General features: G+C 36.7%; 1 protein-coding gene across 5 annotated transcripts in view; it reads right to left on the bottom strand.

The window, feature by feature from the left end:
• Positions 1 to 18,408, bottom strand: part of Myb (proto-oncogene like protein Myb) — a 76,225-nt gene that overhangs the window by 13,378 nt on the left and 44,439 nt on the right. For 4 of the 5 annotated variants that reach the window (XM_022069283.2, XM_022069284.2, XM_087343556.1 and 1 more), the window contains exons 7-14: positions 18,154 to 18,326; positions 17,750 to 17,985; positions 15,504 to 15,611; positions 14,252 to 14,572; positions 12,850 to 12,960; positions 10,172 to 10,348; positions 8,178 to 8,318; positions 3,101 to 3,181 (exon numbers count right to left, since the gene is read on the bottom strand). In XM_022069283.2, coding sequence (XP_021924975.2) covers positions 3,101 to 3,181; positions 8,178 to 8,318; positions 10,172 to 10,348; positions 12,850 to 12,960; positions 14,252 to 14,572; positions 15,504 to 15,611; positions 17,750 to 17,985; positions 18,154 to 18,326 — 1,348 coding nt within the window. The remainder of the gene's footprint in view (positions 1 to 3,100; positions 3,182 to 8,177; positions 8,319 to 10,171; positions 10,349 to 12,849; positions 12,961 to 14,251; positions 14,573 to 15,503; positions 15,612 to 17,749; positions 17,986 to 18,153; positions 18,327 to 18,408) is intronic. The other variant, XM_022069285.2, reaches the window with a different exon arrangement.

Raw genomic sequence — 18,408 nt, 5'->3', positions numbered from 1 at the left:
TCTGAAGAGAAAATAACAAATCTAACACAACAAAACATTTAAATTACTCTCCTTATTACATCCTTCTACAGACAAAATTCTTCTAAAGCACATTCATGTAAGAAATGACAAGGAGTGGAAAACTTTGCAACAGTACTGATACAACACAGAAAGCTTATAATAAAATACTTTTTGCTCAAAGAAGCTTTCCACACAGGGTGAACTACATGGCATTCTACAATATCTTTAAGTCTATAAATAAGGTAGTTCAGCATGTAGCCATCTCTTACAGCTATCTTATCTCATGTAAATATAGGACAAGTGTGAAAACACTGTATGTATGAATGTTCTCAAAAGATGATGATGCACAATACTTCATGTATTTTATGAAATAAAACTGAACTAGAAGTTTGTAACTAGTTTAATTTCTAATCTTGGGTACTGACACTGTTGTAGTGGGCTGGTATGCCAACATTTCAGAGAGCCTAGCTACAACCATCTTTGAAGGTGAAATAAATAACAGCAGCCTGGTGATGATATCTACAGTTCTGAATCATGAGGTGGTGGAGAATTCTGTGCTTTGATTGGTTTGATGTTCTAAAGTAAAAGAGATGACAACCCATCAAAAACAAGAACCACTTTAACATAACACTCCTAAATTGTATTAATGAGGTCCCAAGTTCAAATCTCAGCCCAGAGGATACTTATCCTGACCGGGGATTTTCATGGTTTTCCTCTTTTCTTCCAGGTAAATGCCAGGATAGTACCTTAGATTAGGCCATTACTGCCTCCAACATCCTTTCCAAATCATAATCATTCTCTCATTCGACACTATATAGTCTGAGTCACTGAAAAAGTGTCGTTAAATAAACTATGAACAAACATAGAAACCCGGGTCCTCTAGGTTGGGGGCTAAACAGAGAAATGGTTACTTAACCTAGTATAAAACTTCAGGCTGTCTTTTCAGTTGTGCTGTGTAATCTGATAAAAGTTTGCTGCCGTCATAATCAGGGTCGCGATGATGGAGGTAGCAAGGGCCTATGAAACAGGTAAACTTCTACCAGACTATACGATGCTACAACCCCGAAGATAACCATCTTCATTAACCTTGTATAAAATTGCCCACCAAAGTTTTCTCAAGAATTGTAGCCAGAATATGTGGGGAAACCCAGATGAGTGAGTCAATAACTGACCTTGAAGAAGAAGATGATTATGATGATTGATTTAATGATGTGTATAAAGAGGCTATCAATGTCAAACTACATTACTGTAATGTAGCATCCTGGTGTGTTATGTTGAATTTTTTGTTTTTTTGCATGTCACTACACACTGTCCACTTGAACAGTAAACTGTGTTCAAGTGAACAGGCAGTGAACAGCGTGTGTGAAAAGCAACATGCAAAAAACCAAGTCAGTCTACATTACAACTTCAAAAATGAAAGGAAGCTACCAGTTTATTCTAGTATGAAAGCTGATATGACAAACAATGATGCTTACTAAAGAGTTGAGCAGCTTGCTGGTTGCATGCAGACTCCTACTAGTGATGGAAAGGGAAATGAAATATGACGTGGTCATAAACACTGAAAGCTGGCTGCACCATAACAGTGTCTCACCCGATCCAATTTAATAAATGATTTTGCCGCAATGTTATTTTGAATTGGAAAATACTGAACTGACTGAATTTCCTGTTACATTATCAGGCTGTTTTCCCTCCCCACACACATCTTCAATGATCAAGGGCAGAGCTCAACTCCTCAGTACTGAAGCAACAGAGAGAACAGCATGAAAATAATAAGCCATCAGAAACTACTCAATCAAAATAAAAAAAGCTGAGATAAGGGTTCCGTTCCAAATTACTTCACATAAGGAGGAAACTAACAAAACTAGCCCTTAAATAACGCCTAAGTTCCATTCTGCTCCCTTATTGGTCACACATCTACCAATCAGAGCATGGAATTCCCCACTATCTTGTGGTCCAGAACCAAATCGGCAACAGGCCACCATTCAGTCCTTCACCTTGAAGATGGAGACGGGTACTCCAAAATGTCAGAAAACCAGTCCAAAACACAATGACATCACCAAAAAATGAAAAAGAAGAACATTTACTTTACTTCAACCCTTTTTGTGACACAGTGCACATTTAAATCCTCCTCTTGGCTCGAAAGCCACTTCAACAAAGAAACAGCTAAAAAAACTGTGGCTAAAGACAGAATTGGATTTTGTCTTTCTAAGCAGGATTAGTGTTATGATTTGAGGTTATGCTATTATTGTCGGTCAACTGACAACTTAATAACATCATCTCATGGAACTGATAAATGAGTAAAACCATCTCATAATTCCCCAAGCTGCATTCATTAGAAGACTGTAGGACTGAAACCTGGTTCTTTCACTGCTTCCCCTTCATTCCCCAAAGACTGGTCTTAATACCACACCCTCAGCAATATACACACACACACACTTCAAAATGAAAAGCAGTGATTACACATATGTAAACATGCAAAAATAAATGGGGCTACATCTACTGTTTCTTCGTATAGCGCTAAATACAGAACACAGGTAGCCAACAACACACACAAACATAATATGAATAACAGAAGATCCTGAATAAATTGCAGTTTCACACCATATGTGAAATGATGAAAGCTACAGAGTGCCATTGTTCTTGTGCAAGTAACAACTGAATAGCACCTCTAATCATTATATGACAAATGAACAACATACTATTGTGCAAAGGGAGTACTGACTCTACTGTTTATTCAATTATACATAGTTCATTTCACAACTTATATATAACCAATCTTTAAAGGAGTAAATCAGTAATCCCTTTAACCAACAACACCAAAATTAATAGACATTTGAATTTGTAATAAATTTCTTATTCTTATTAATAGTCTACCATATTGGATCAAAAACATGTTTTAACAAATTTCATTATATATAACACAACCAATGAAAGAATCAAGCAAAAATAATAATCAGTAAAAGAACATGTCTATTAATCAGCCAATTAATCAAAATGGCACCAACAACAACCATACAACATTTTTGTAATGGAGTTTGAAAACAATAGAGAAACTGGAAAGAAATACTGGAACTAGGAAAATAAACTACAAAGAACTCACCTTCGGCAGTTTCCGTTCGTGTGTTACGTCTCCAAAGTGGATCCGCTTGACAGCAGAATGCCTCAGGTAGGTACCGGGATTCTGGACAGTGATAATACCAACAACTACTTACAGCTACCAACACATGAATACAATAAACCACACCACCATAAGACCGAGTAACTACAACTTTTGTTTTCACTTTCTGCATACTACAATAATGGTTCCGAACAATTTTATGTACAGTACCCTTTTGTCCTATAAAGTGATAGAATCCAAACAAAGATAAAAAAGGACACAAGAACAAGGTGGTACACATAAAAAAACACAATTATTAAATTTTAAAGCATTTTCTGTAGCATACATTTCAGTCTTTCATACTGATAATTCACTGAGCATTAATTCTTATGTTAAAAGATTGCTGTCTTCTGGGTTGTTACGCTGTGTACTGTCCACCGGCCACGAGAAAATCCCTGAAGGAGGAGGTCGATTCTGGTGCGGTGCAGGGGGAATATTTCTTATCAGGTGGACTAGAGGGCTGCTATTGTTGGAAAGTGTGACATGCCATAGTTTTACACTACTACACACAGACTGAAAACATCAAGCAGTTAAGAGTAGCATGTAGTGAGTACACCTGTACTGTGTTCTGTGGGTGTTGTGATAATATTCCAGATTCAATCACTGTGCCACTGTGAGGCAATCTTAAAGCTAACCTATTAGAACACATGAAAGCCTGTTGTCTGTTGTTCGTTCAGTGGTTGTGGAACGAATGCTTTTAGGATGGGTCGTCACTCACCGTGAAATCTTGCGCATGCGCGTATATAGAATTCCTAGCAGGGATTTTCTCATGGTCTGTGGACTGTAGTCCGGTAGATGTCCACCAACATTTCAGAGGTTGGTGGACATCTACCAGACTACACAGCACAACAACCCAGAAAACAGCAATCTTCAAATCTTACATAATTCTTATGTTGTTTAACATCACTGTTTCAACTACACAGGACAGAAAGATGTTCTATAACTGTTAGCAGGTATGGATGTTGGTCATAATGCATGGTAAGATATTCACTCTGCATTCACTAGGACTGACAGACAAAACAACTGCAAATCTGGCCAAGATTCAAACTTCATACCTCCTGAATAATTGAATGAGATTATACCAGAAACAAATCAGAAAAACCCACCGAATTACTGCTACAATGGAAAATCGGAAAGTATTTTGAGATGTCTCTGCAATCAAAATTTTCTTCTTTTTTTCTTTTGCCATTAATGGTATTCAAAAGGTAATGTTAAAGTTAAAGACCCAGATTATAAACATTATTTAGACAGTGTTGTTGAATTGCTATTGAAACATCAGTTTATTCAAAGTGTTTAATGGACATGCACAATTCTTCACTGCAGGACATGGCAGACATAAATGTCTTTTATGGGCATGTAAAATAGTGTCAGTCACAAATAAACCCAGTTCATGGAAGACATAATGAGCAAGTTCAATCGAGTATGGGATGGAACAGCAGATATATAAGTTACATCTGTATACAGCAGAATACATGTCTAATTTATTTGAAAATTAATACCATCTTAAGAGTGAAGGAACTTGTATGTTTGTAACTGTGTGGAAGATAAAGCCATTTACTGTCATAACTTTTAATAAGAATTCCTGCAGCAGTTTCAATTTGGAAATGTGTTGTGATAAAATGAACACATTTATACATTAGCCTTCTGAATTTTCTCACTACATTAGAAATAAGAATAAGATGATTAGTTTCAACAATGGCAAAATTGTGTTCCGTATGGAGAAGAATGTATTCCACTCAGAAGTAAAAGAGAACTACTCAAAAGTAAATGAGAACTGCTTAATAAACAATAAAGTGCATATTGTATATTGTGACTACTTGTGATCAAGAATTAGGGATACATTATATTAAATCATGGTGAAACACTAAAAAAAAAATACTACATACAGTAGAGCACCGCTTATACGGCAGGTTAGGGACCAGACCCCCGCCGTAAAGCGGATCTTTGCCCTTTTTCACTTGCAAATGCATATCAAAGCCCAATAAGATGTTTACACTATCATATAGTAAGTGCACAATAGCGCTAGGCCTAAGAAAACGATATGAAAGTAAAATGAATATCAGTAGTACACACACATTGTGGCTGGTTTGATCTTCAATCCACATAACTAAAAGTTTTCCCATGTCGGCAATAAGGCTATCTCTTTTTCTTATGACTTTAAGAGTTCATTGGTGTGGAACTTTTAATTTCATTTAACACTTTCTCCTTAGCGTTCACGATGGCACTAACAGTTTGGCGAGCTAGGCCTAGCTTACGTCCTATCTCGGCCATAGACATGCCTTGTTCACGAAGTTTAATCATCTCTAACTTGGCATTTAAAGTAAGAGGCTTAAGACTCCTCTTTTTATCGCTACTACCCTTAAACGCCATTGTAATTACACTGTATTAACACAAAAATATTATATAAATATACAGTTTGTAATAACTGAAAAATTGCCAGAAATACAGAGAGAGGCGGAGCGCACAAAAGCTGTAAACAGATTGAATCAGCGACGAGAAAATGGCGCCGGACGCACTTCTCTGACTCAGCTGTTGAGCGCCATAAAGCAGATCACCGAAAAGCGGGGCCCTACTGTATAAAGAAACCATTACAAAAGCTACCTACTTATAGGTTCAATCTCCCTCAAAGACTCAATGTAGAAAAAGTTATTTTTTGAGAACTTTTAGCTGCAGAGTTTATAAATATCCATATGAATTATCAACTTTGCTTATTAATGTATACTTTCCATCACAAATGATACAAATTTTTGGCCAAAAATTTCTCAAGGGAAGACATTAAATTAAATTAAATCCGTGGCGTAACAGCTCCAGAGAGCCAAAGCTGACTAGCTTGACTGCTGGCCACACGTTCACATGCCTAAGCAGAGGTGAACGATCATCCAACCAGATATAGGGTGACGTGTGGTCAGCAGCCATTGCTAGTTTTCCTGACCAGATTACACTACCCATTGTAACTCCCCAATATCCTCACGATGCTGGGTTGGCACCGGTCCCACACACTGGTCGAAAGCTCATGAGAAAATTTCTTCTCCCCCAAGACTCGAACCAGCGTGCATTCCATATCGCCAGTCCGAAGCATGATGCCTCAGACCGCACGGCTACGGCGTGGGACCAAGGGAAGACATTACTTGAGAAATTTAGGCAAAGCTGAGTGGGTAATACAAGACAGGAGAATGTGTATGTACATGTGAAAATGAGGACACAGACTGGCTGAAGATAGGGTCTGACAGGGCACAGGCATCTCTGAATGCAGTAGTAAACCTTCAGATTCAAGATGAGCAATAACAGACTTTTCAACAATGACTATACCATGGAATCTGTTAGTGATGAATGTGTGCAGCTACAAGGGAATAAATTCATACAATCTGGGAACAAGATGGAGTTTTCTGCATGAAAACTAGCATTAAATTAATATGAGGCCTATTTCCTGAGACATGCTTTGACTCTTATTTCAACATACACTTATCTTAACACAAACAAAAAACTGCATGCAAAAGTATTAATCAATAAACATGCACATACATTCAGCATTAAAACAATAAAATAATTAAACGGGATACAACAGTAAAACAACAGAAATCTGAATCTTTCCGTACTTTGATTCACTGACTGATTTTACCCTCCACCTGTTCCCCATTACCACCAAAATAGCAGGAGTCTGTCTTCTTTACAATTTGAATAGTACCTTTTGTCCTCATAAATTCAATGCAAGTGAAAGAAAAGCACAAAATATCTTGTTCTTGTATAAAGATTTTAGTATGCAACATTATGTAGCTGAACCAAATGGTTCAACAGAAATTCCATGTTTGAAAGATACAGACCTTCACAAAATAACTCATCTCACCATAGAATGACAGTGGAGCATAAAAGATTTCATTAGAAAAACTAGATTTAATGCTGTTGTATCAACACCTTAGGCTATGTAGGGTGAATGGGAAATAACTGGATAATCATGAATTGTTTCTTCGAAAGATGTGACAAAACAGTCATAGCCTATTATAACTTTGAAGGACAGAGGAAAACTACGTGAAAAAACCGACTTTTTACTGCACCTTCCAAAGCTTAATTTGCAACCTGCAATCATATTCAAGATATTCTACGAAGAACTTTCACTTTATTATAAATGGCAAGTTTATATTTAATTTAATGACATATTTCTGTGCGCAATTTCCCATAGTACACATTCTTCTAATTACATTAAATATTTACGACATTTAAATCAAACTTCTCACCAAGTTAGTAACTGTTGACACAAAAAAAAATTCAATGGATACAATAAACACATAATTTCATATCTTAATATCAAATGCTTCATTATTTACTGCTATCAAACTGAAAAGTAAATGAAAATTGTGTGTCAACAACAAAATTTGGGCCCTTCTTTAATGGTGTTTGTGCTGCTACCACACAAGTACGTAGTTACAATGGCTACTATGTTAATGATGATGATGATGATAAAAATTCTTTCTTTCTTTCTTTTTATTTTATCCTCTTTTACCGTAGGTGTCGAGGTTTTTTATTTATTCATTTTGATCTGTTTGGACAATGGTAGGACTCCTTGGATGAGTGATCAGCCCGACGAAAGGCCTCTACCTATGCAAACACAGAAAGACGTGGACAAACATCCATGGCTTGAGTGGGACTCGAACCCACGGTCCCAGCGGCCAGGAGCACAAGGTCCATGCCTCAGACCACGTGGCCACTGCGGCCGGCTATGATAAGAATTAAAAAGTACAAATGTTAAGTGGCCTCCAGATGCACAATGTTTGTATCAGATCTCGTAAGGGAGAGAGATAAAAGTGGCCTAAGCTTAGAAAAGTTCCACAAAGCAACTCTTACAAGAATCATTCTGGGTGACTTATATAATCTGTTGCCTACCACCACAATCATGCAATTTAGTACCGACAATCTATCAAGAAGGAACTGAAAACAAGCTACATCTGAAACAGCATCTTGAGTAGTGCTTTCTATGTGGCATGCTGAGCAGTTGAGCACATTCACACTGACAAGTAAAAGTCACCTTTGTGACTGGAGAGGATCGCTGTTGCTGGTGCTGCACATGTGCCGATGTCGATATAAAAACTACCTCCTCTGACAGGATATCTCGCACAATGGATGGTGGTGAGAACAGAACTGACGTGTGCCCACCAAGTGACTTGCTCTGCAACAAATGAAAGCAAAAGTACAAGCTGTTCCTATACCAGCTGATGATTACTGAACTATTCAATAAATTCTGTACTTTTATCAAAGTTTTCATAGTGGTCCATACTCACTATAGTCTTCTAAGTATTGCAACACATCAAAGCATTCAAACTTGCTGAAGTTTCAGATAAATTGCTACCCCAACCTTAAAAGGAGCAGGAAGTTCCTTCAAAATGTCAATCTCCAGAAGAATTTTCATCACAGTGAATTAATTCAAACCAGTCCACATTTTACAAAATTATTTCCTTACTCAATTCAGCCGACATCTTATCAAACCATTTCTTTAGCTTAGCATAACCTAGCATAACAACCCAACATAAAATAAAACAACATAAAGTAACCCTATGCCACAAGACACAATAATAGCAACTCAACCCGATGCTAGGTGTAGCAGCACCTACCATCCAGATACCATATGAAGAGTCTGCATATACAAAACATGAGCCTCAGAAAGCAATGCAATAAGGTTGACAATGCAACACTGTGTCACAGTGCCTACTGTCCTGACACTGGCAAAGACTCACAATAAAGCAAAGACAGATGGCAGGACGCCATATGACAAGATGGTGACTTTGTGACAAAGTTGTGAACATTTCCTCTCTTACTATAACCTCCCTAACCCAATTTAACTCATTCCTAACCTAACCCAAACTAACCAAGCTTAACTGAACATAACCTACCATAAACTGACCTTATGTAACTCAACCAAAAAACAACCAAACTCAAGTTAACATACACCACATGATTCAACGCCTGACACTCAACACCAAGCATCATTATGATTATTGTCAAGATGCAGACATAATATTCCAGACATAGAAAAGATTAGAATCATAATTCTGTAAGACAAGATGCCAGCAACTCGACAGTGAGTGTCATGACACCTATCCCCCACACAACACTGCAGATATAGAATAGAAGAGCCTCATAAAGTCTTACAACACAATGTTGGCAACTTCATCCAAAGTGTTGTGATGTCTTATTATCCCGACACTAAATCAAATTTCTGACTCAAGCATAGATGAGTGGCAAGACACCATACAACAACCTAACACAGAGTGTGGCACTTAAACAGGCAATTTTACCTTTGCAATAGTTACCTTCGAGTTCAAATATTTGGAAACAACAATAACAAATCAAAATGATATTCATGAGGAAATTAGCAGGAGACTAAATTCTGGAAATGCTTGTTACATTTCAGTTCAAAATATTTAGTCTTCTAGTCTGACTTCTACAAACTTGAAGATTAAAATACACAAAACAATAATTTTTCCTCTTTTTTTTAATATGAGTGTGAAATATGGTTTCACTCTCAGAAAAGAACACATATTGAAGGTGTGTGAGAATAGGGTGAGGAGGATATTTTGGCCTAGAATAGAAGAGGATGGGGTATGGAGAAAACTGCATAATGATGAGCTTAAAAATTTGTACTCCACCCACAATATTGTCAGGTGATTAAGTCAAGGAGAATGAGATAGGCAGAGCATGTGGAGTGCATGGAAGGGACAAGAGGTGTGCACCAGATATTGGTTGGGAAACCCGAGGGGAAGAGAACACTGGGGAGACACAGATGAGAGGATAATGTCAAGTAGGATCTATGGGAGATCGGAGTTGAAGGCGACTGGATTTTGCTTGCCCAGGGCAGGGACCAATGAAGGGCTTTGGTTAATTTGGTGATAAACCTTCAGGTTCCCTAAGCCATCTAGTTAGTTAATAGTTACCTCTGGCTATAAAGAAGAGCAATTGAAGAAATGGTTAGTTCTAATGAAAATCTAATTGCATTCAGAGATAATACGTAACAGCAATCCATACCGGTGTCTCTGCTGTGTAGGAAATGTCAGTGACCCCTGGTACAGAAATATTTCCTGGTGTACTCCATGAAGGTGCCAATGCCTTCCTTACCCTCTTGTTCGGTTGAGCATTCTCTTTTCCAATGGGCAGCAACACCTTGCGCTTTGCTGTTAAATAACCGCTGTCTTGAAGCATCTCCTAAACAATTTAGAGCAGAATTGATCAGGAAACAGCACACCAAACACACACTGAGGAGGTTCATGTTAAATTCCATTCAAGATCAATTATCTTAAGAGCAGATATGTATAGCAACAATAAGTCATTCACATTTAACACTTGAGACTGTGGCCACCATAACATTACAGCTCTCAAATGTTTATGCTTTCAGTGCAGTTTGGACATAATACAGGTAGCCCTCGATTTGCGCCGATTCAGAATAACGCCGATTTTGAAACAAGAAAGTCAAAAAGTGAAAAGAATATATTTTACTATTATTTATAACGTTTTACAATGTTTCTCGTACTGATTCTTATACTAAATCGTAATTCTTACATCGCTGATTTTGAATAAAAATTATAAATACAGTTATCTCTACAATTACATGTTTCGTTAATGCGAATTTGCTCCAATGAGATCGCTGAATCGGTAAAAGCTGTTTGTGAAATGCAAACTTCTGCATATGTGAGTTTGCTCTTGTGCAATTTAATTCCTGGTGCTTTAAACTTTCAAAGGGCTAATTTAATCTCTGCGGAGGTACTGGGGTTATTTTTACTATGCGATTTTCTATAGGTCGGCGTCTTACACGAATGCAACTATCGCATAACAGCAGAGATGACTGTACACATCAATCACATGAAAGAATCGCAGTCAATTGCGGAGATAAACGAATTGACGACCGTAAGTGTATAAAATATATTTTTTAAATTCCCTTTATTTTATTTACATTTTTTCAGAGCTTTAAATGTAATGTCATTATATTACTCATCAATATTTGGGTGCTGGGAACGCATGTCACCGACTTCCCATTGATTTACATTATAAAAGAGTTTCAATTTACGCCGATTCCGTTTACGCTGGTTCGTCCAGGAACACATCCCCAGCGTCTCTTCTGGCCTATGAAAAATAGTAAAAATCAGTTACCTGCCCAGGATTGAACTAGTACACATGGCTGTAGCACTAGAAGTGTTTAAAGGTCCCTGTTTCAAATTCTGGCCAGCAAATGATAATCATGACTGATGAAACATGAAATTTCATAGCAGTTAAAATTTTAATTGTTATGCCATCCTCCATCTTTAGGGTAAAAGAGAACATTTCCCTTGAGAATTGGTTTCTCTGAAATGTTTGTAACCATCTAAAACCCTATATGTTACAAACTCAGAACAATACCATGCAATAATATTAAAGATTTCGGTAGTTTTTGTCAGTCTCTCAAGGCATGTTTCAGGTATGGTAACTTAAAATAAACCCTGACTGCTTACTCCCTCAGCTATCCAGATTCATGATTCAGTTTTCTAAACTTCAATTAATGTCATAATACAAATAACATTTTTAAAACAACCAGACAAAGAACAGAGACTGGCCAACTGTCAACAACTTAATTCAGGGAAAAATTACCCACAATAACACAACTCTACAATCTGATCTACAGCTTTTAAATTCACAATCCCCTTTCTCTTCACAATTAAATACCCACAGAAAAGTAAAATTCAAAACTTTCCAGCCATGACTTCCAGCTTCCCTCACTTTAGCAGCCCAAAAAATGTTTAACACAATACGATCATCTGTCAGTTTCTTTTTAACTTAACCCTTTGAAGCCAAATTTCATATAAATAATATTTAAAAAAGCAGTCTGCACCTCAAATAAAACATAATGTACATCAATTAGAAAGATTCACTGGTTAATATTAGGGAAATAAATGTTTAATATAGGAATCATACAGAACTCATAAACATACTCTGCAGACAAAATGCAGAGTTACTGATTATTAAAGCATGTGGTACATCACTAGGCTTTAAAGGGTTATGGTTGGTAACAGCGTTGAACAGATAACAAATTGTAAAAAAAAAGTGGAGAAATAAGATAGAATGTGTGAATACAGTGGAATTATTAACCATCAGGATAAAGAGTGGCAAAGCTACAAAGAGAATTCTGAAGCTCGTATAGGCATTAAGTATAAGTATCAGAAAAAGAAATTTACATTATCATTCCATGCCGTTTAATAGGGAAATTACCTGCATTGGTAGGTTACTTAAATGGAAAATTTCAGTGAATCTGACTCCTGGAGTAGTAATTGTTCTCTCACTATAATAATTCATTCACCGTCCATACACAAACTTAAAATGTTGTTAAAATTACTTAAGATTACATAAAATTACAACATTTTTTAAAATTAGATCTTGATACATTTCACATTTGACGACATGTTTCAGTGTATTACACCATCATCAGGTCAATCAATTTAAAAACTGTTTTAAAAACTGTTGTACATCCTGCTCCGCGTATATTGAAACGTTTGATTGTTTTGATTTTCTTCCTTTTAATGCTTGGATGTTTATATCGGGTTGTAAGTGATGCGTTGTACGTCCGATATTATGGGGCAGTAGATTGCAACATGACGCAGTTAAGATATAAATTGTTCTCTCACTGTAGCAACAAAATCATGATCTGTATTAGTAATTTGCACAAAATTAATACACACCTGATTTGAGTACAGCAAACTACTGTCTGTTTCATATTGTGAATCTGACAGATCTTGTTCTTTCTTTATGATCTCCGTAAGGTCTTCAACCAGGCAAGTAGGGCTCTGTGGCTGGAAATAAAAGAAAAATCCATCACAGTTATGTACACACACAAACAGTATACTTCACAACTGTAAAATTTCATACACAATGAGTACAAAATAACTTTGTGTTATAAGCCTATTAAAAGATGTCAAGAACGCATTTCATTTGGCTAACAACACAAGAATAGATACAAGGTAACTCGTTCACCAACAAAACAAAATATACTGATAAGTACAGTTATCAATACAACTAATTTTACAGTGTGACACATGCCTATTGGTACTGTCATGAGTGTGTGAGAAAGCATATATATTTTGCAGGGGGCATATCCTTCCCATACCCTGCATGTAAAAATTGTAACTTATTTTAAACATGTCCAACAATAAAAAGAAACTGAAGGGGCCATTTAAGATGAACTATTGACTCAATTATTTCAACTGCAGGGGTTATATATTGAATGAAAAGGAAAGATAACTAGTCAATAGGTAAAACAAACCCCACTTTAAAAAAACCCAATCTCCAGATTCTTTGTTACCAACCAAACGGGCAAAAACTCTTTGCATAAACCCTATAAATGCACAAGAGCATAAAACACCAACACAGTTTTAGGTTTGTGAACAGGATGGAAAAAAAATTGTATAATAAGGAGCTTCACAATATTGTATTCAAACAAAGGAGGCTGAACTCAATAGGACATGTAGCATGCCTTGAAATGATGAGAAGTACATATGAAATTCTAGTCAAAGGCATGAAGGGTGAAGACCATTTTGAAAACTTACACAAAAACTGAAGTATCATTTTATATGGTATTACCCCTTTTCTTCTTCCATTAATTGTTGAAAGAAAGGTTCCAAAGGATTGTTCATGTAGTCCAGCAAACTGATAGCACAATTTTTTTAAACATGCAGCAGAAAGTTCAAAGAACATCCTTTGTGAGGTGTGGCAAATCAGAATCCACAATGTTTATCTTAGAAATCACAAACATGAATTGCAGAATAAACACAGAATTCATTATGTTGCTGAGAAATGTGCTGCTGTAAAATCATGGGAAGTATTTTACTGACAAATATTCTGGATAAGAATGTATCATTACTCAGCACATAAAAGACTATATTTTTTAAGTATAACTAAATGTGGTTGGGCCAGTATTTTATTAAACACAAGGCTAAAGGTTATACCACAAATGGTTCAGTGGAATGCTCTGTATTTTTGGGACAAGATCTATGCTCTGAAAGTTACTCAAACCCAGAACTGAATACTGTATTACACTGTTCTGGACTGATTGGTATAAATTAAAAGAATGAAGCTTCACTCTACCATGTATTTAGCAATGCCTCCATTCTTTTCTAGTTCAGCCAGGGCATTCTTGAATGGTGTTGGTGTTCTCGGCATAGGATCAGCAAGACACCGTCTCGCTTTACTTGGGGTGGAATGATCAGGATCACTGTTCCTGTTCATCAGACTTAGCTTCGTTGGCTGCATTGGGAAAGAATATGGAGTACTCAGGAGTCCTGGACTGTTTTCCTTCTCTTGCTCTGCCTGCTGCTGCAGAGGCGTAGACTGTGCAGTGACAGTACATCGTCGTAGGGGCGTCGCTGATAAACCCACATTAAAGGATAGGTTTGGACTGTTTAAGAACTGCAAACAGAATAACTGTAACAGCACACTATATCACTAGCATTATAATACCAGGTAGGTTTAAATACATAGGAATGTTCAGTACAGAAAATGTCTTAATATCTCAACATCATCATATCTTAATATCTACAAAGTAATGAATATGATTTCAGGTATTTAGTATTTTATGTTAATCAAAGATCAAATGCTTACATGGCAGTTATGAAAAACTTCTTTCACAGGTAATACAACTCAAAACATTCAAGAAATTAAAATCTGATGGTTGCTCTTTTATAACAGCATCAGCTGATTCATGGGTTTGACAGTTAGCTCCTTTCTCATCACACAACTCATGAGCAACTGATAATTGCACTTTTGGAACAGTCTTTGTTGTCAAAAAATAAACAAATGTAACCTCCAGAGTTAATCATCTTCATCTATTTCTCATTAAACACAACAATTACAGCAATTCAATAGCACAAAATAAAACACTGTCTCTATAGACAATCACTGTGAGGCAAGAATCTAAACTTCACACATTTCTTAGGCAGATGCTGTAATTACAAAACTTAACTTGAAAAAAAACTTTTCAGAATACAGGCATACCTCGTTTTACTGCGCTTCACAGATATTGCGTTTTTACAAACTGAAGGTTTGGCAACCCTGCGTCAAGCAAGTCTATCAGCACCATTTTTCCAACAGCATGTGCGCACTTCGTGTATCTGTGTTACATTTTGGAAATTCTTGCAGTGTTTTTTTTAGACATGATGCTATTGCACACTTAATAGACTACAGTATAGTGTAAACATAACTTTTATATGCACTGGGAAACCAAAAAAATTGTGTGACTCGCTTTATTGCGGTGGTCTGGAACCGAACCCACAATATCTCCGAGGTATGCCTGTACAAGTTTATGTGAATTTGTGAATTGTATGGTGTCCAATACACTCACCTGTGATGGGCTGAACAGTAATGGCTTTATAGGTGATGCTTTTACTGGTGTCCTGTGAGGATCCAGATTAGGGATGGAGAGATATGATGAACACATTCCAGTGTCATCCTGGGAAAATAAACAGCAGAACAGGTCAGTTTTAAACAAGGTCAAAAAACCTATATAAGATATCAACTCTGTGTAATGTGCCTTTCAACACTATGAAAAGAAACTTTTATATGGCTACAAGAGACATGAGTGATTACAAGGAGTGATGAAGAAGTTTCTACATAGAAAAAATTAATAAAATCTGAAATAGGACATCAGGCAAGAAATGAAATTAAGAACACTATGTGCCAGTCCAGGTTCGTAGTTCGATTCCCGAACAGGCTGAACCTTGAGATGAAAGTTAAACTAAGCTTTGGCATATTAATTTGGTTTATATAAATGAAGGATAAGTGATTAGATAATATTTGATATGCCTTAATTAATCTAAATTGATTGATTTTATTAATATTGGCTTTGTTTAATGTATTAAATTGGAAGAGAGTAGCAACACTCAGTCACTTGAACAACTTTCTTCCAGACTTTCAGTCTAGTGGTGACGTGACATTCACAAAGCTTTCACACACAAGTTATTTACGAGGCTAAAACATAACTACTACTAGATGTTAAATGACAGTTGCTCTAGAACAGTAGCAGTGGGGCAACCTGAACCAATGAGATTCGAATATGGCTTTTCGGCACATTTCTGACGTCATTGGGTGACATCTGGGGGGACAAATTGGATCGCTGTATTCCAGTCAAAATTTGAGAATAACTACAGGATGCGGGGGTTTTTGTAGCTGTGCTTGTGTTGTTGGGGCTCTCAAGTTTCGGGATTCAAGTCAAGCAGACGTGTTCTGCTTCTTCACTAAATTTTAGTGCATAAACAGCCGAATCATAGCGCTGATTTAATATCAATGTGAAGGGTTTCACATGTGCTTGTGCCAATAAGTTAATAAAGTGAACATCTTAAAAACTAGCAACTGTGTTGTCTCCAGTTGCATCAACTACAAGATTTCACTACCTTCATGAAAGCGCAACTTCAATAACCGCCTTCCACGTATATTCTTAGTGTGTCAAGAGAACCTTGCTTACTGACTAGCCACTATATCAAATTACCGAGATACCATTTTATTCCTGTCCATACACTGAATCATACATAGCTGTAACCACACTAGCATTGGGCACACCACTGGAGTCAATCCCGTGGCTACAACAAACGAACAACACATCGTGTGCGGACAGGCGGTTACAACTACAAAGAAGGATTCCATGAAGGTTTAGGACAATGCTTACTTCAATAAACCACAATTACACTGGCAATTATATTGTTTGTTGTATAAATGATGTGATGTACTGGTACCCAAAGATTTTGGGGTTGATTCCACTATGCCCAGAAACTTCTGAACACTAAACTTGTACGCTGACCAACAGTGGTCAGGATCAAACTTGAGGGCTCTAAAGTTTCCAAGTTCAATCCTAAATATTGCCACTAATCAAAACAGTAGTAGTAAAACAAAACAGCTCTCATAACAACTAATAACCTAAAGCAGTGAAAAACCAACTCCAACAACAGTGGCACACTGCTTTCGCCTGCTGATCACTGTGCTGGCCAAGTTTCAGAAAACAGTACATACTGCAACTCATGACCATTTCCCACAAGCATGTGCACACTGACATGATGTAAATGTGTATCACTGCATTCTCAAAACCAATTTTATGAATTAATGTCCAAACAATCTATGATTAACCAAACTGAAACACAGCCAGGAAGTGCAGATAATCATGCACCTGGCTACTCATGTTACCTATTCCAGCCTTACATCACGGTGGACTCGACACTGTACTTCAATCTAGTAGATCCAATGTCAACGCAGCTTAACTCTCAGTTATAGTACAATTTCTGCTCGTGTGGGGGAAACCCTGCCAGTTATTATATACACATTCTGAAGTTTGTTCTTGAGTAACTCGTATTTGTTAATGGAAATCTTCATAAACAACCAACAGATTCAATTTGAAAAAAAATTAGAGGCCAAACTTTTGCAAAAAGAGAAAAAAGAATAAATTGCTTGAATGTTTAGGCTTCATTACAACACCACAAAAACAAGTAGGCCAGTAAGAATTCAAAATACATGTCTCCCTATTTTTAAGTTCTTTAAGTGAATGTATGAATGTTAGTGGATTCAATTCCATTTGTTACTTCACACTGAACATCCACTCACCATATACTTTGATACAGAAAGGTCATCAGGTAAAATGAAATCAGATGAATTGTTCAGCTGCTCTGAAGTTTTACTTCTTCGTCGCTTGTGGCGAGAACCTCGCCTTAATATACATGGTGGAGATAATCTATTGCCAACACATGAAGGAGTGACATGAATTAGACTATCAGCAGTCATGCCTGAACATGTCACATTATTACTTGTAGTGTGGATGGTTTGACTATCACATGTGTAACCTGCAAATCAAACCAAAAACATTAATAACAAAATAAAGTGTAACATTATTTAAAAATATGTAATAATTTCAGTAATCTCAAATGCACTGTCATAAAATAGTATACATTAGATGCAGAAACTACAATCATGAAACAATGAAGGAAAATATTCATATGCACATCATATACCTATATGCAACTGCTTCTTTTCAGCCATCTCCTTCTCTGGTGAAATGTTAGAGGCAATATATTCACTATCAGGTACCAAGTCCATCATATTTAAATCTGCAAATCCTTCATCTGGTGAGGGAACCAGTTTCAGTGGAGTACATTGTGTGTTCAGAATTTCAAAATCAAATTCCCTATTGATCAAACAAACAAAAATACAAAAATAAGTTAAATTTACACTTAAAAATAAATACAACATCAAAAAACTCTTAATCC

The sequence above is a fragment of the Zootermopsis nevadensis genome, unplaced genomic scaffold (assembly GCF_977971745.1).
Source record: "Zootermopsis nevadensis isolate Lab colony 2312 unplaced genomic scaffold, Znev_1.0 Znev_ptg000006l, whole genome shotgun sequence".
Taxonomy (NCBI): domain Eukaryota; kingdom Metazoa; phylum Arthropoda; class Insecta; order Blattodea; family Termopsidae; genus Zootermopsis; species Zootermopsis nevadensis.
The sequence above is the reverse complement of the archived record's forward strand: the minus strand, read 5'-3'. Positions and strand labels throughout refer to the sequence as shown.